General features: G+C 43.8%; 1 protein-coding gene across 1 annotated transcript; it reads right to left on the bottom strand.

Annotated features, from left to right (window-relative positions):
• Nucleotides 1–999: 999 nt before the first annotated feature.
• Nucleotides 1,000–2,244, bottom strand: KCTD12 (potassium channel tetramerization domain containing 12). Its single transcript, XM_062566885.1, has one exon. The coding sequence runs from the start codon at nucleotides 2,074–2,076 to the stop codon at nucleotides 1,072–1,074; it is 1,005 nt and encodes a 334-aa protein (XP_062422869.1). The 5' UTR covers nucleotides 2,077–2,244; the 3' UTR covers nucleotides 1,000–1,071.
• Between the last annotated feature and the right edge of the window lie 16,618 nt (nucleotides 2,245–18,862).

The following is an 18,862-nucleotide window of genomic DNA, read 5'->3' as shown; positions in this document are numbered from 1 at the left end:
ACTTGTTTCTTGAAAAAGTTGTTCCCACATCAGTTCTGTTGGCTTCAAAATTTACAACACTAAAATGACAAAACTTAATAAGCAAGGTGCTCTTGTTTACAATTATAATATACATTCTATTCAACTTACATGATACCACTTTCACAGGAAGCACACTCTGCCTTCACTCTGGCAAGCCTGCTTGTGTTTCACCTAAGGGTGTTTAAGCAAATGCGCATTGAATTGTCTATGCATATTTTAGACAGTAAGTTTAAGAGTATTATAAAGACTTTACACCAGCCATGAAAGTTACAGTTCCCAAGCACTTTAAGTTTTCAAAGAGTTGTTGCTTTACCTCTAAAAGGGGTGGACGTGTCTCTGAGGACATTTTACAGTTCAAGTGATTGGTTATCCAGAGAATTTGTCCTCTCAGCCTCACACACCTACTACACAGGCCCTGATCCGGTTTAAAAGCTTTGAGGGGTAAGTCTGAAAACTTAGGAAGTAACAAGAGGATACGGATGCAACTGGCAGGTCATGTCGCACTTCTGGCAAAATTACTGATGTCTACAGTAGAAATACGAGCTGGAGCAGCACTCCTTCACAGAGAGGCATTACTTTTTGGGGAGGAACGGGAGATAAAATGGAAAGGTAGAGAGCTGCCCAAGAAGCGCCAATTCAAGAGCACGGGGATGAGAAAAGAAAGCTGTTTGCCCCAGCATCTTCAACGGGAAAAGCCACTGGGAAGAGTTGCTCAGCCCCTACGGAACAACTGTGAAACTCCCCTCGGCGGCAGAGCCACCCTCAGCGCGGGCGCGTGGGGAAAGGGCTGGGGCAGCCCCACGCACGCTGTCCTGCTGGGGTATTTTTCTGCCCGCGCTCCTTCCCCTCGCTACCTACACAGCTACCTGGAAAGCCCGTGACGGGGCGGGTGGAGGGAGAGGCGCCGCGACATGGCGGCCGCGCCGCGACATGGCGGTGTCGGGGGCCGCGGCCCGCGCGCGAGCAGGGCGCGCGCCGCCGCCCTCCGCGTGCGGCGGGGCTGGCGCCATCTTGGCGGCGCAGCGAAGGGCGCCGCCGCCGCCGCGGGGCTCAGTCCCGGCAGAAGACGTACTCGGTGTAGCTGGTCCAGATCTTGTCGTCGGCGGGGCCGCCCTGCTCGGGGCCGAAGGCGCAGGTGCCGGTGGAGGAGCAGGCGGCCATGCGGAAGCCGGCCTCGGAGAGGCGGTCGAAGGCCTGCTCGAGGAAGTTGAACTTGAGGTAGTAGCGGGCGGTGTAGCGCTCGGGGGGGCGGTCGGGGTCGCGGCTTTCGTTCAGCGTCTCGCCGAAGACCTCCTTGGCCAGCGCCGTCTTGCCGCACACCGTGATGCGCGCCACCCGCCGGAACTTGGCGTCGGCCTGCGCCTCCCGCCCGATGGTGTAGGAGCCGCGGTAGCCGATGGTGATGTAGCCCGAGCGCCGCCCGCCCGCGCCGTCCAGCGACTGCGAGGGCGTCAGCAGCGGGCCCCCGGAGGGGCTGCGGCTGGCGGTGGGCGACGGCGCGGACGCGGCGCCGCCCTCCGGCGGCTCGGCCTCCAGGTAGGCGAGCAGCGGCGGCGGCGGCTCGTCGGTGCACAGCGAGCCGTCGCGGGGCAGGGCGGCGGGGCGGGCGGCGGCGGCGGCGGCCCGTGCCTGCGCCAGGCGCCGCGCCAGGTCGGGCAGCTGGAAGTACTCGGCCTCCCGCTGGAGGCGGCTGCGCTCGGGGAAGTGGTCGGGCAGCACCAGCTGCAGGTCGCGCAGGTAGTCCAGGATGTAGCGGAAGAGGAAGCCGTCGCGGTCGAGGAAGAAGCGGCCTTTGCTGTCCCGGGGCAGCTCGCTGGGTTGCTGCTGCGAGAACATGCGCCAGAGCAGCGAGTCGCGCACGGACACCACGGTGCAGCGCCGCGTCACGTACACCTGGCCGCCCACGTTCAGCTCCACGATCTCCGGGAAGGCCGACCAGCCGCCCGGCCCCGCCGCCGCCGCCGCGCTGCCCGCCGCCGCGCTCCCGGCCGCTGCCGCCGCCGGCGAGACGCCGCCGCCGTTGGGCAGCCCGCGGGCGCTGTCCGCCAGGGCCATGCCGGGGAGAGCTGCCGCCGCCTTTCCTCCTCCTCCTCCTCCTGCCGCCTCGGCCCCGGCAGGTGCCGCCGGCCCCGGGGCAGCGCGCAGCCCTCCGCCGCTGCCCGCCGGAGCCTCCCGCCCCGTCCGGCCGCCCGCCGCCTCCTGCTCCGTCGGGCTGCGAGAGGAGAGCCCCGGCGGCGGCGGCGGCGGCGGCGGGGCCGTGTTTATGTAGCGCGGCCGCACCTCGCGGGAGGCGTGGGAGGCCGGCGGGAGGCAGAGCCGAGCGCAGCCATCCGCGCTCGCACGGGGAGGGGAAGGGGACGGGTTTGCACTGACGCAGGGTCCCCCCCCTCCGCGTCCTCCCGGCCCCGATTGCAGCGGAGACGCCGGGGCTCCTGCCGTACGGCCCCACCGCTGCCCTCGCCGGTCCCGGGGCCGCCCTGGCAGTGTGACCGGTGCCAAAAAATAGCTTTTTTTTGGAGGGAGGGCAAGTCACCCGGCTGCCCCTGCTGTCCCCGGGCTTTGGCTCGGTCTCTGGCTTCTCAGAAATGTCTTGTACTTTGCAGACAAGAAGCCACCTCCATTGGTCCCACACAGCAGGTGTCAGCGCCCCAGCCTCACTGCTCTCATCCTCCAAAATACAGAACTGTGGAAGCAGTGAGACGCTCATGTTCTGGTGAGGGAGCTGGGCTGTGCCTGTGCCAGCCTCTCTAAAGTTTTTCCACACATAGGACCCCAGCGAGGTAACCATGTCCCCTCCTTCCTGTTTCCTTCACAGAGAAAAACCAAGTGTGCCGTACAAACCAGAATTGTCCTGGCTTTTCAGATGCACTTTTCCAGGGCACTGTGTTACTCTGCCTTCCCTGCGGTTGCAAGATTCACTGTCACAGTCGCTCCTGTCACGATCACTCACTATCAAATCACAGTTTTTCAATGCCTTCAAAAACCGTGTGAAGGAATCGACCAATTTTCTCCTCTGGGAAAAAACTTGTAGGCAGCCATGCAGCCGCGGTGGCTGCGGCATGCCCTGTCAGGCTGGCCAGGGCTGGGACCAGAGCAGCCACCACCACTGCCACCTTGGAGTTGGGGCTCAGCCCCAGCAGGCAGGGGGAAGGCGCTGATCATGAGGGAGATGCAGGAGTGGATGGGGTCTCCTCTGGTTGCAGCTGAGCGGCACTTTGTTGTGAGAGCCCCTGGCAGCATGTGTATGTGGACAGGTACCCTCACAGTTCCAGTTTAATTCGGATTAACCAGGTACATCAGGATCTGCATGAAACATAAGTGTCTATTTAAAATGCATTGGCAGAGAGCACTTCAATTATGTTTCAGGCTTTTGCTTGAATTTCAGCTAGGTTTCTGTGTCTTTACAGCAGCAAAGACTACTGCTTTGATGTACTCATCTGTGCTCCTGTGGGAGTTCAGGCATCCTTTCTTCCTTGAGAGAACATCTGAAAAAAATAGGGAGGTCTGAGGAGTTAATACTCCTCTGAGGAGGCAACAGGCAGTGCCCTTCTCTCTGAGATATCCTACTGCAAATATCCTAATACATTTCCCCAAAAGTAGGAGGTAAAAGATGGGTGGGGAAGAGGGAAGGAAATACAAGTTAGTTCCCAAAAAGCAAGATAGATAAGTTTGCCCAAGAGGAAGAAGAGAAGGAATTGAGAAATAGAAGTTTTGAAAAGTGTATGGATGACAAGGAAGAAGTTGTGGTGAGAGACAACTAACAGGGAGATAATGTGCTCCAGTGAAGGAATCAGGGTGGGTTTGGGGAACTGGATACTTGAAGCTACAGGAGTTTAATCTGAACAATGCTTAAGAGTAAGGTAGTAAAGTTTAGGAAAAGATATGGAACATTACTTTACACATGGAAAAGCAAGCTGCCAGACTCTGGCTGTCGTGTATTTTCATTTGTGGGAGCAAAATGGCAAACTGTATTAATGTGATACTTTGTTGATATTTTGTAGCAAGCAACTTACTTCTCTCTTTTTGAGAAGTTTAGGAAGGAGATTACACTATCTTTGCAAGATCAAGAGGAAACAAAAGAAATCAGAATTGAAATTATTTCCCATATAACCCCATAAGCTTATAGTCATGTAATGAGCTTGCCATTATAGAAGATTAATGTGGCTTATCTGCTAACACACAAGGAATCTTTGATTTGTTTCCTTAAATTATCTTAAGCTCAACTGTCCAGACTCAAAACACATGGACTCTCCACATTGTGGTTTTCTGGTAACAGCTTCACAGAGTTACTTTTGCCTCTCTATTTCTTAATCTAGTATCTCCCTCCACCTCATACCACTCCTGACCACACTTAGAAGAAGCCACCTCAAGAGCCTCCTACATATTCATATTTTAAACTCAGCTTCCCTAACGTGGGTTTTCTGTTGAGAGCACTGTGATTAAACTCTGCACCCAGAAGATGAGATCATGTAATGCTAGTGAGGTCAATTATTCATAGCAGAGTTTGCAGTGAAAGATTTTATATATACCAGCAGGCAAGTCTTAAAAATATTCATATTTTCAAAGTGGTATGTTTAATTCGTCTGTTAGTAAAATCTCATTTCTCTGTTACCAAGTGAGCATTAATGTAGGTTAATAAAAACACAGTAGTATATTTATTATCTGAGTAGAACTTGAGTGTAATGGATCCTTAAATTCGTGTTTTCAGAAGTTTCACAAGCAAACAAGTTATACTGCTCCTTCAAATGACAGTTCTCCAAAATTTTACCTCCACATGCCTATCATTTGGTGTGAAGCCTGATGAGGTGGACCACCTTGCTCCTCTGCAGCATCATATCATGTCCAAAGTCAAGTACATCAGGGCAGGGGACATGACTGTAACAAACACTTTACTTGGACCACTGCCTTAGGAATCCTCCTTTAGGGGCTCAGACTGATCTGTCCCACTCCAGTGTCCTGTACCCTGAAGTTCAAGCTGTGCCCTGACTCCCCATCAAAAAGGGAGCAAGGAGCCTTCACACAGGAGGGTACTGTTCATACGGCCCGTTTTCCAGTCCTGGCAAAGACCTAACTTGTAGTATTTGTGTGTGAGACAGCTGTCATTTTGTGGGCTTAAAAATATGCTCAGTGCTGAAAGATCTGGTATTTCAAGTACTGTTTCAAAGCGACCTCTCTTCAGAAGAATTAGCTTCTCTGGGCATCACACTGCTGCAAGTGGGAATGCTTTGGCTGTAGTTACTGTGGTTGTTTCTTTAACATTTTCCCCCCTTTTCACCAAATACTCAGCCAGTTTCCTGAATATTTCCTCTGTTTCCTATCTCTTTCTTTTTCATATGGCTGCAGTTTCTCCAGTGAGGAGAACTGGATTTTATCGGAAGGTATTACATTGGATAAATGTATCAACTATTTTTACTTATGTGTCAGTCACTGGGTTACATAACATAGTCTCAGTGTTTTATTCTCATTTTGTGTGGAAGGCAGTATTAATGTATGTAACATTCAAGGATACCACAGAATGCCTTGTTAAGCATGCATTACCCATAAAGGGAGTTAGGTATGGTCTAATGAACAGGCAAAGTTTTATAACAATAAACAAGTGGTTGAATTTCTCTGTGTAGTAGCTTGCCTTTTCTGAGTAATAGCAACTTCAGATAAGACAGATACATGTTTTAGTGTTTGCTGTTAGCTACCTAGCAGGGCTGGCTGTATGTTAAATGTGTGCTGTCATGCTGTCTTAATCTAATGCGACCCAGTAGCTTTTTTTCTTTCCTTTTTATTTATTTATTTTTTTGATATTTTGACAAGTGTTTACATTATTTGATTTTTTGGGGGTAGGGAATGCATTTATTGTTTGATCATTTAGAAAGATGTTTCTGTCTTGTTTCCTACTAACACTAGTCTGGGATGAAGTACAAGCCTGTGTTTTGCATTTCAGGTAACAATTCCATGGGTGGTAAACAGGTCCAGATTTGTTCACTCAGGACAGTTTCCTTCATCAAGCAGATTCACAAACCATAGAGGAAGGATAGCACCTAGCGGGAGCAAACCTACATTGCAATTAGTAAATGAAAAGAGTTCCAGAATACTTCTGACATCACCCAATATATGTAATAAAGAGAAAAACATAACTTCTAGTCACAAAAATAGTAAACTATTATATTATTGTATTCAACCTCTTTCTGAGAAATGACAAAGCAAGACCACATTTTACCCCTGTTCTGAACTAAAGCAGAGCTTAGCATTTCTTATATCTTCAAGTCTGTATTGAGTGAAATACTATTGCTTTGATTAGAAAAGGTCTAAAAGAATTGCTTCAATGTTTAATACTGAATTCACTAAAATATTTAGCCTCCTGCATAAAATGCAACAAAAGGAGTGAGTGATCTAAACTGAACTGGAGGCTCAATGATGCTCATTTAAGCTTCACAGGCTTACTTAGAAGATTCAAGGAAAAGAATATGGTTAGTTCCACAACAGAGTTTGTGTCTGAGTTGGACGTTCTTCACATTTTGAGGGCTTATACGCTCTCTAAAATGCATGTTGTTCTGTACGTTTGACTTTGACAGTCAATGGATGGCTATTCCCATTTCTGAGTCACTACTTGGGGTGCTGCTATCAGACTCTGCATTATGCTCAAGTGATACCAGGTGAAGTGATGAAAAACTTGAGTTGAGCATTATTCCATGCAAAGACAGAAAAACCCTGCTCCTACAATCTAGAGTGCTCTGTGCAAACTCAGTCTCATGTGCTTTATATAGCTGCAAAAGCTTATTCATAGATCTATGTATTTCTTGTGAGTTATAGAAAGTGTTATCTATGAAATTGTATCTGATACATCAGTTAGTAAAGATTATATTGTGCCTGTGTCTTTGCATATATATTTGGATATGTTGAACTGGAGCTGTATGTTTCTGGAAGTCCAGCTGTTCAGAAAATAAGTATGTTCAAGCATGAACAATACTGAAGAATCATAAAATAATTCAGGTTGGAAGGGACCTCACAGAGTCATGAAGTGCTCAAACACTTTGCTCCTTCCAGAGGCATATGGAGATACTGCTCTGGAGAACTTTGTGAGAGTAATGCTCTGCAGAGTTTGGGGAAGGGGAAAGGACTGACAGCCATAAAACTGAATTCCACATCCTTCCATCTATACAGTGCAAGTGAGCAACTAGTGCAGTTCAGAGCTGTGTGAATTTCCTTCAAACACAAAGACAGAAGGTACCCTCTATCATAGAAACAGAAAATGAAATAGAAAATAAAAATAGAAAATAAAAAATATCATAGCAATATGCTGTAGAAACATGCAGGTCATTTTTGCCTCAGAAAGGAAAAGTGTTAAAGGGGGGCAGCTTCCACACAAATCTTGAGCATCGATGAATTTAGAGGACACAAGAAATGAGGCTATGCACTTTTTGCCAAATATGGAAGTACCTCCAACTTCTTTTCAGGTGATACCTAGGAAAATGTGATGCTTCGTTTCCTGTTTCCCTGTTTTGGTTAATCATCAGGAAGTTGCAGCTCTGTCAGAAAACAAAAAGCACAGGACCTCCGTGTCATTTTATAATAGGCAGTGGTGCAATATTTTACTTGCACAGCATGTGATACTTTTCTGCCTTGATAAATCGTGCATATCTCATATGGAGTAGTTTTAACTCAGTGTTCTGTTTGTGAGTCTTGGCTTTCAGAAATTAATCTTCTACATCTCTGTGAAATGTTTCATTCACATCTTCAAATCTTCCCTTGGCAATATTCCTATCTGTGAATAAGCAGCAGTCTGACCTGGCTTCAGTAATGACAGAAAGACAATCAGACCTTTCCGAACGTGAATGGACGTTTCATAGATCTTCTACATGAACCATCAAAGTGGATGAACAGCACTGTGCAGCATCCTAGAATTGGACAGTGTGATGAATCAGCAAAAGTTTCTCCTACTAGGGGAAATGCAACATGTTATCTGTCTTCTAACAGAGCTAATTAGGATATCAAACAACCTCTACTCCCACTTATTAGCAGATTGCCTCCCTAGAGCTCTGTCAGGTTTCAGAATAGGTTTTAGTGCAAAAAAAGCATTTTTTTTTCTTCTGAGTGCCAATTGCTATCACTGCAAGAAGTGTAAGAGACCAGGAGATGCGCAGTCCTTCTCAGTCCAGAAAGCCACAGAGTAGGAGCTAAAGCCAGAGACCAAGCTTAGACAAGACTGGTAGGGATCCAAAACCAGGAATTGAGTCCTGGAAGGGAGATGGAATCAAAAGATAGGAGCACTGAGCATTAGTTTGCAGAGGAGCAAGTTAAGAATTAGCATTAAGTCTGTTTTTCTGAGAAATGAAAGGTGATATCACTCCTAAGCAAGAATTTCATCCAAGAGCAAATACTTTTTAATGAAGTATTAGAAACTCACAGGTCTTGTGTCAAAATTAGTTATAAAAATGTATTTGAACAAAGGAATTCAAAGTGTATTGATATAACTCTTTTCAGTGAAGTCATCCTTCGAAGATATAACAGCTAATGGTTTTGTAGGTATAAAGAATCCAAAGCAAATACCTAGAAGTGCATGATTTTCTGTTTATTTATTTTTAATCCTCATATTTAACTGCTAACAATGATGATGGTAATTGTGTTTGTTATTTTTTTGCTTTAGCTGTGATTGTTGGAGAAGTCTGTTCACTAATGTAGCTTTCTCATTTTATCAAAATCATATCTGTTGTCAGTGAACAATGGCTAATTCATTTGCTTTTTCTGCCTGCCACTATGTACCAGTTTCAGCAGGTGCTTATCTAATGTGAACTCTTTAACTCAGGTTAAAATGAACAAATGAAATGAAATAATTTATTTGACAAACTCAGAAATGAAATGAAATGCTTTGTTCTCTTTGCATCTTTTTCTGTTTAAATTAATGTAAAGTTCCTATTACATTTAATAGAATAAAAATTGTAATCTTTAACAGGTATCCTTGAAAGAACAGTAAAGCACAGAAGGGAAAAAGGCATTTAATACATAGCTGAAAGTCCACAGAAAGCCTGCAACAAGCGCTCTAGTATAAAAAGTGGCAACTGTGTTTTGACAGTACTTCTTGGAAAAGCTTGTTTGTACTGCTTTTTTTTTTTTTTCCCTCCCTATGGAGACCTTGTATCCTCCATGGCAGAACCGAACTTGTCAGTGTCAAACCTTGCATGTTTCACAGCTGATCTAAACTAACCTGCAACATAAAACTGGCAAGGAATGAACACCTTAACAAAGCTTATATATTATCTCAGAGAACCCTACTTGCTCATGTCCCCCGCAGCGTCCTGAAGTCCTGAAGAATGTTTTGAATATGATGAAGGTGGTTCCAGCTTTTTACTGGGCTCTGCAGTTTTAAGTACTGGACTCCACTGTCCACCAAATTTCATCTCTTCTGACATAGACTGAAATGAAGTAACTCTTCAGAGACTCAGTGCTCCCACCTGGAAATGGAAAATATGATTTATATGCATAAAAACAAAGAGACCCTTTATTTATTGCTGGAATACCCAAGCTTTTTTCTGTTTATTAGACCTCAGAGTACAGGTCGCCTATATGGTATGCAGCTCCATAAGCTTCTAGCTGTTCCAAACATCCTGGAAATTATCCATTCTGTCGGAACTTTGCCAAAGTACATGTCAGTCATGAGTATCACTGGGGTCCACGCCAACGGGGACATCTGTGAGTGAAGGCTGTAATTAGATACACTTAGCTCCTCTGGCAGTATGTCTTAGCTGTGCTACCCATGCCATAGCGAAATGCTAGAACTTCAGTTTGCTGATACGTTCCCTGACCGCCACGTAAACTAACATATCAGACAGACTACATTTCTTTTCCCTTATTTGACAGGGCAAATGATTTACTGCCTAACTGCTGACAATCTCTTCTTAGTGAGTGAAATAGCCGAAGTCAGCCTTTTGCTAGCACCAAAGTTTAGTTTGCCAGAATATTTAATTCCTGAAGAGTCAGCCTTCATTTTCAACAGTGTTTCCAGAACTTCTCTTACCTATTATCCACTGCACAACGCAACTTGATTTTCTGCTTGAACTGAGCTCTGTTTCTTCAAGCCAGACTCTGAAGAAAATTTGAATCAACTTCTTCAGGGATAGTTGATGGTTCCCCAACTTACTGATGTACCATGCTAATGAGATGTCATTGCATGAAGTAATGAAAAGTAACTGTTCCTTAGCTGTAAAGAAATTTACTGTGAGTTGCTACAGTTCATTTGTAGGTAAGATTTGTCAGACTGTCTCCCTCCGTAGAAAGGTTTGCTGCACATATTTTGCTCCTTAGTTGGAGAGGCTCAAAAAAGGTTAAATTACTGTGTCTAAAAATTCTGAATGTGCTTTCCTGTTGCAAGTGCTTATATGGAGAAATTACCTCTTTGTAGGGATTTCCTTTAAGATACAACTATCTATCTACAGTATATGGAAATACCAATCATGTATGTAAGCATAAATAATACATTACTAAAATAAACAAGATATGAACAGAATAAATGTTGGAGAGACTGGCAGGACATTTCTTAAATATATAGAATGAAGGGTAAAACTGTTTAGATTTAATGAAGTTTTAATGAAGCAAACGTGAATTTAGAAACAGATCACAGCCACTTGATTCCGGTAGTCTGCAGACTCTTTAAGCCCTCAATAATATGGGAATTAGATTTTTGAAAAGCTCTCCTCTCTTTGTATGCCTGCAAGCTGTTGACAAAATAAAGATTATTTTGGCTTATGAATATGAATTTGGGTGCTCAGGTAATTAAATACATAAATTATTTTCTTATATATGCAACGAGACAATTGAAGAAATATATGCTGTAGAGTTATGTTAGCCTGCAGAGGGTTATATCCATGCAAAGGGACTTGTTGGCTTGTTTTCTCCTTTTATTTTTTTATGTGCATTGCATGCATTTTGCCACACTGACAACCTCAAAAAATGGAATGCTGTATTTATTATTGTTTGTATTTTTTAACCATTTGCCACAAGTCTCGATTGTGTCAGAATGGATACAGAGTGCCCTAAATAAATTCCTTTCAAATGAAGCAAGCAAAAAAATCTTCATCTCTAGGAGGTTTAATCACATAGAAATAGGGTGAGATTATAGGATGGTGAAAGGAAAGCTTATCTGAGAGGCAGAAGATAAGTGTAAAGCCTGCAGTCAAAGTGATAAAAAAGCTTGAGAAATATGAAAATAGTGCTTTTGTAAGTCAAAGCTGTCTGTGGCCCACAATCCAAAAAAGAAAAAAAAAGTTGCCAAGAATAAGACTTTCTGAGGAGGAGGAGGAGGAGGACAGAAATTAAACATATAGCTAGGAAAGAGCAAAATAAATGTGTGCAGAATGGCTAGCAATTCTTTTTATTTTTTATGAGCCCTCAATTACATATTTTCAGTATTTTAGAAGAGCACAGTATGTAGAACATAGCCAGGTTTTAATGCTGTATGTAGAAAATAAAAATGGTTATTCAGACCTTTCTGATAACTGCATGGCTTTGAAGAGCAAAAGATTCATCAGTAACCCACCACGTGACCTCTCTTCTTAACCTTCTGTCAGCCTCTACTCGCAGGTTTCCCTGACTTGAAACCTGCGACTTGACTCCTGTTAGAAAAAGATAGTGTTTGGATCACTGCCTTTTGACAACAGCAAATGGGCTAGTAGGGCATGTTCTGTATACTTCTACCAAACGTAGTATCTTGTTGCTCTTACTGTACTGGTGCTTTTTTCCATCAGCCAGAATGAATATATTAATTCCTATATCACCAGTAAGAGATTTCCTATGTGATCTGGATGCATTCCAGTGATGTATGTGTTTGATATGCAACTTGTAAAACTTCAGGAGAATCTTGTCTATACATATTATAATGATTAGCACTGTACAACTGATCATAAAACCATTGTATGACTTTTATCTCTGCTTAACAGTATTTATTCTTCTGTATAAAATCTTTCTTTCCATTCACTGAACAAAACTCTTTTGTTGATATTGTGCTTTCCTTGTGAAACAAAATTTTGGCTTACTAATCTCTGTTGGGTATTCTCAATAAATTTATGGAGCATTTAAACCCTACACATCACACTGCCTTACGTTAACACCATTTTTTTCCATTCACCTGTTCTGTATGGCATGTTGGATTTTGTAGGATTTAAACATTTCCTATTCTCTATCATATTCAACTTACCTGGGACACAAATACTAGGTTCTGTAAGAAGTTCTGTGACACTGTAAAGATTCTTGTTTGAAAATGCAAAGCTATATACAGATCTTAGCCACACAATTCCCACTTACATTAATTGGAGTTGTGTAGCTACATCTTTTCCTCAGCTTCAAGTATCTCAACTGTTGTTAATATGCAGATCATAAATCCATAGTTCTTCTGGCAAATTGCTGCACAGAAAAGCATAGCAAACTCAATTCATTAATTCCTATCCCTGAAGTTCAAACATCATATCCTCAGCTGCTTAGACAGTAGGTATGTGTGTGCTCTTTCAAGCCACCACAGTGAAGAGAGGCATAACAATGTACTTAAAAGTGCACATCAAGTCTGGATATAGTTTGTCTGCTAACACTGTATGAATAAACAAATGTGCAGTAATTTACTCAGTATAATTTCTCTTAAATTCTGCTCTTAACTTTTACTTAAGTTTGAATTTCGTAGTAGCCCAGTTAGATGAGTTCTTGATTTTTTTTCTGCTATGTGATTGAGCTAGCCTGGGAGCTTAATGCAGTAATTCATGTTAGGATTCATAATAATTTTATTTAGAAGGGTGCTTTAGCTGGTAAACTTCGTGGCCTGATGCATCCAACTTAGGACACAGTAAAATTTGTCTCAGCTGGAAAATATCAGTGATGTGGCTGTACAGCAGGTAGTGATGTTAGCTGCTGTGTATCTCACAGCTGAGAATAGTGTCTGGCTGTGGAAATGTATCTCCTCTGTTCCATTCTTTTTCAAATTGCAAGCTGACCTGTTTGAATTTGCACTGAAGGAGAAAAAAGAATGCATTACCAGACATTTGTCTCAGTCAGTTTTCCTCTGACAACTTGGAGAGTTTCCAGGCATAGACAAAATGACAAAGGGCAGTAGTAGAGCAAGAGTCATCAGGCTTAGGTGTTTAAATGATTTATGAGTGAAGACTCTGATAGGGACAAAGAATGGGCATGTAGCAGCAGGCAGCTTGATTTGATAAGCAAAGATATTCCTGATTCAAAGCAGCAGAACAGACAAAGTATAACCAGGTTACTGTAGTGCCACACTGTGCACCAATTTTTCTTTTTAAATGTGAAAAGCACTTTTATTTACAATCTAGCACAAAGAAGATATCTCCCAAGAGCCAGAGATCAGATCTTTCCTGTAGAAATCCACATGCAAGTGTAAATATAGAAGTTGAAATCCTAGCCTCTCTGAATTCAGTGGCAAAGTTCACTGTGGTTTCAGTCAAAATTTCATCCAGCATGCACGACTAATTGCTCACTGAATGCATTGTATACATGTCTTTCCATATACATTTCTTTCTTTTCATCTAAGCATTTCCTAGGGTAGATCTCTCCCAAGAATATAGTAACTTTCCTTCAAAGTTTATTTATTTATTGTTATAATATAAAATTATCACCTATTTTGCACTTTTTGACAGCCTTTTTCACTACTTAATCACAAATTCTAATCAAATTCTGTAATAAAGTCTCATCTAGAACTCCAGGGTTGGCAGACTGTCAGAGTCCAGTACTCTGTGACCAGGTTCTTTTAGATATTCTGCACACACGGAGAGTGCATTGTTTAATATAAAAGTTTGTCTTTGAGATATTTGGTGTTACACAGGATTTTCAATTTAGCAGTGATCCAGCAATATACTGAAATCACAACATGAGTGTACGCTTACCCACTTCAATCGCAGTATCAATATGATTGCCCTTCCTGGTCTCTCTGATATGCACCCCATCACGACGCTGGGTGTCCCCAGTTGCCTGGAAAGAATGTGCCAGTTGAAGCCAACTCAAGCCCCTTGCTCTCTTTGAAAATCCTTTGTCAGTTGTTGAGGTTTTATACTCTTTAAGTTGGGTTGAGCCATGTATACACTTCCCCCTGCTGATCTGGCTACTTCAGGGAGACATTATTTTGATAAACTCAGTAGGAAACATTTACACCTGGTACAATTAACGGCTATGACTACTTAACCTAAAACAAAGATCACCCTCTGGCCCCTCTTTGCATTGAGAAAAGTCAGTTCTTCATGTTACAATAAGGATTAGCGAACCGCACCTTACACTGTTCCTGAACTTCATGGGGCTCCTAAGCCTCTGAACCTTTTCTCATTGCAGGTGTTACTGGTCGGCCACACAGACCTAGCTTTTAAAATCCCCCCTATGACTTCTTTAGTACTGATGTTTTGCCAAGGACAAAGTTGGTATTTACTCTTTCAGTTTTCAAGGAAACCCAAGTTGTAGTTCTGCTGGTGAGAGTGAAACCTGAGCCCTTGAGAGCAGTAGGTGGCAGTGCTGCCTCTGCTGCCAGTTTTTAAGGTACTGCAGTATCACAGCTTAAAGAAGACGGTTCATGAAATGTGTTTAATAACTCGGTTTCCTGCAAACAGGGTCACTCCTTCTTACAGGCAGTACCAGCTAGCCTTATTAGGGTGGTGTGAACTCAACCTCTAGATTCTGAATAATACCATTCTCTGTCTGCAGTTCTTCCCAGTCATACATAGAGTGTTTGTTCTAGTATGTCTAAGAGTGTAAAAGTGACCCTTTGTTACTTTTATTTTTAACCCAAAATTTATTTACATAAAAGGAATGAACTGTGTATCATTAGTGATGCAGTCTTCACTGGCAGCCTAACTGCCATCTATTCCTAGAGGTTAAAGAAGATGCTATTACTTTTGTGGAGGTAAAAAGTTGTTCCTGAATCACTTGGTTAATTAGCAACTGATTGGTTTATTTTGGCACTTTTCTCAGCAATAAATACAGTTACAGCGTCATCAACAGGAACAAATAATATGAATGTAGTAATGCTAATGCTTCACTAAGAAACTAAAACTCTTATCAGGAAGTTGCCTCACCAGGCAACTATAGGCCCGTCAGCCTCACCTCCATCCCTGCAAAGCTCATTCTGGATGTCATCTCCAGGCATATGGAGGAAAAGAAGGTGATGAGGAGTAGCCAGCATGGATTCACCTAAGGGAAATCCTGCTTAACCAATCTGATAGCCTTCTAGGATGGAGTGACTGGCTGAGGAGATGAGGGGAGATCAGTGGACGTTGTGTACCTTGACTTCAGCAAGGCTTTTGACACTGTCTCCCATAACATCCTCCCAGGCAAGCTCAGGAAGTACGGGTTAGACGAGTGGACAATGAGGTGGATTGAGAACTGGCTGAAAGGCAGAGCTCAGAGGGTTGTCATCAGTGGTGTGGAGTCCAGTTGGAGGCCTATGGCTACTGGCATCCCCCAGGGCTCAGTACTGGGTCCCATTCTGTTCAACTGCTTCATCAATGACCTGGATGAGGGGATGGAGTGCCTTCTCAGCAAGTTTGCCAAAGTTACAAAGCTGGGAGGAGTGGCTGACACATCTGAGGGCTGTGCTGCCATTGAGAGAGACCTGGACAGGCTGGAGAGCTGGGCAGAGAGGAACCTCCTGAGGTTCAACAAGGGCAAGTGCAGAGTCCTGCACCTAGGGAGAAATAACCCCAGGCACCAGTACAAGCTGGAGGCTGTCCTGCTGGAGAGCAGCTGTGCAGAGGAGGACCTGGGAGTGCTGGTGGATGACATGTTGACCATGAGCCAGCAATGTGCCCTTGTGGCTAAGAAAACCAATGGTCTCCTGGGGTGCATTAGGAAGAATGTTGCCAGCAGGTGGAGGGAGGTGGTCCTGCCCCTCTCCTGAGCCCTGGGGAGGCCTCATCTGGAGTACTGTGTTCATTTCTGGGCTCCCCAGTACAAGAGGGACATGGAGCTACTGGAGAGAGTCCAGCGTAGGGCTATGAAGATGATCTGAGGGCTGGAGCACCTGCCCTGTGAGGAACGGCTGCAAGAGCTGGGCCTCTTCAGCCTGGGGAAGAGAAAGACTGAGGGGGGATCTTATCAATGTGAATAAGTACCTGAAGGGAGGGTGTCAAGGGGACGGGGCCAAACTCTTTTCAGTTGTCCCCTGTGACAGGACAAGAGGCAATGGGCAGAAACTGAAGCACAGGAAGTTCTGCCTGAGCGTGAGGGGGAATTTCTTCCCTGTGAGAGTGACGGAGCCCAGAGAGATTGCGGAGTCTCCTTCTCTGGAGATCTTCAAGGCCCGCCTGGTTGCAATCCTGTCTACCATGCTGTAGGTGACCCTGCTGAGGAGGGAGGTTGGACTAGATGATCTCCAGAGGTCCCTTCCAACCTTACTGATTCTATGATTCTGTGATCAGGAAGGTAATAATGGGGATGCCTAGCCATGCTGTTGTCCTCTCAGGTCTACTGCAAACTCTCTTTGAAGTCCATAGCTCTGAGGTCAAGCGGCACTGACTGGCTCATGTCCACACTGTTTGTAACTGTTTGTTTGCACCCTTGGGAGCAGATTGCCTTGCAGAGAAAGCCAGCTGAAGTGGTCCAAAACAGAGCCAAAACATGAGATAAAAACCAATGTAAATAACTGAGGTCTGAAAGCAGAACTCAATCCCTCCATCTCCTCTGTTTAGAGTGAGTGCAGGACTGGAGGAGGAAGGAAGTAGGACAGGATGATAGCCACTACCTTAGCTTCTCTTAGGAAAGGATTAGTCTGTTGCAAATATGGTAGGAGCAAGACACAATATCAGGCCTTTATGATGGGTAGTGTGATGAGGCTAATCACACAATCACATTCAAACAGGTTGATCCTTTTTTTGTCAGTATTTTGAATGACCAAGACAGATGAAGAGCAAGTGAAAAAAAGAAAAGTTGTCTGAGTAGCTTGGGCTGTAACTCTGTTACCTTGGGGTGAGTCACACAAAGGATGAATTAGTCCTCTGGAGTTTAGGAGAGGTTAGTAATATAAAAGGCAGATCTATAATAATAAATAAGACTGACTAAAATTAGATATCTGTATAATTATCAAAGCATTTCTATTAACTGATTTATTATTTAAATAGGGATTAGTTTTGTCTTTAATTTAGACTCCTCAAATGAAACTTCTGACTTACTAATAGGCAATATACTCAAAGCAGTGTTACCAAAATAAAGAAGATCCCTGGCCTGTTGAAGAGTTACGCCCTGAAAAGATACACATGTCAAATTGGAGACACTTGGAAATTCACTCTAAGATTAATGTAAAAATGTGTTCTTGTAAGTGAAGGTGTCATATGAAGTGCATTTCAGAAAGAGTTTGAATGAGAAGTGGTATTTTGGTAAATCAGTTGAGGAAGTCATTCCTTCCATAAGGGCAGTAAGGGAAAAGAGAGATGGAACTGGAAGAAGGAAAGGAATAGAGTATGATGACCCAAAGGTGAACATCAAAGAAAGTGAAGATTACTTGTGCGTTATCCTGCCTTGTACAAGTAAAGCAGATGGACCGCATCTTAAAATGGGGGAAGAGACAGCATTCACAGAGATGAATATTAAATGAATAAAAATAAAGGAACACATACACACACATGTTCCCATACACACAGAGGCCTGGAGGAACTGCAGGCCCGTCTTCAGGATTTTCTCTTAGGAGTTTGAATTTTTCCAACTATATGTATCTCTTATTACTGTACTTCCCATTGAATTATTCCTATGATAAAAATACGCCTCTTGTCAGTCAGGCAGTCACAACCACGTATTACGCTGCTGAATCTCTGTGACCCATGTTTTGAGTAAATAATCATAATTGCTTTAAAATGTGTGATTGACAACAAAACTTTAGAGCAAAAAATATCTGAACCCTGATAGGGAGCAATACAGGAGATTCCCTGGTAAGCTAGAAGAAATGAATATTTTATGATGTATATGCAAATCTTTACATTCACACAAACAAAAGAAAATCAGTTTTCTGTAGACCTACACACAAGAAAGGAAGGAAGAAGCAAATGTTAAAGGGCAGAATAAAAACTAAGGAGGAAAATAAATTATGGTACCTGTCAAAAGACGTTGTCAGTTCAGCCTTCTAACTAGTTCACAGAGGCAGTCTTTTGGAGTCTCCTCTCCCTCCTTAATCAGTCCCATTAGAACAAGTAGACTTGAGCTTCAAAGATGGCAAGGCTTGTTGAAGAAGAAAGCTGTACTCTTCTCAGACAGTGGATAGCAGCTTTATGTCCCAAAGTGGCATCTCCCAGGTGAGGCTGCACAGCATTAGGATGGTGGGCATGATCTCGGAACAAGTTCTGCACTCAGATTTCTTTGAAGTGCTTATGCATTCTCCCTAAGTTATTACTGATCCTCTCTGTCATAGGACAACCAACTACCTTACAGTCCTAGACTGTGTGGGTTTTGTGTGGTTTGAGTAAGGGAGGAGGGGGAGAAGAAGATCTACTGCACGACTCCACAATTTGTCTCAAAGAGCAAAATTTACTGCACAAGATACAATGGTACAGAGCAACAATCCTTAGGTCAACTAGAATACTTACTTTCTAATTACACTAAAAGTTATGCTAATGGCAACATCTCAGTAAACAGAGAAGACTAGCTAGTTTATACTACCTGTAACTGCCCAAATAAATGAACTAGGTAGACCAATTCTAATTGATATTACCCACGCATTGCCTCAGTGGCCAATGTACTCTCAATCGCAAGGAAGTTACTGCAGGAGGATGTCCCCGTCCTGCGGGCTTCTGCAAGTTGGCAGACCCGTTGTCACCCATAAAGAGCCCAAGATGGCCTCCAGGACCAGTCTATTTACACACTTCAGGGGAGGTGGAGG

This window comes from Rhea pennata, chromosome 1, assembly GCF_028389875.1.
Source record: "Rhea pennata isolate bPtePen1 chromosome 1, bPtePen1.pri, whole genome shotgun sequence".
In the NCBI taxonomy this organism is placed as follows: domain Eukaryota; kingdom Metazoa; phylum Chordata; class Aves; order Rheiformes; family Rheidae; genus Rhea; species Rhea pennata.
The sequence above is the reverse complement of the archived record's forward strand: the minus strand, read 5'-3'. Positions and strand labels throughout refer to the sequence as shown.

Excerpts from the sequence above, each read along its gene's own strand:
- KCTD12 (XM_062566885.1), bottom strand. The coding sequence starts at position 2,076 with ATGGCCCTGGCGGACAGCGCCCGCGGGCTGCCCAACGGCGGCGGCGTC.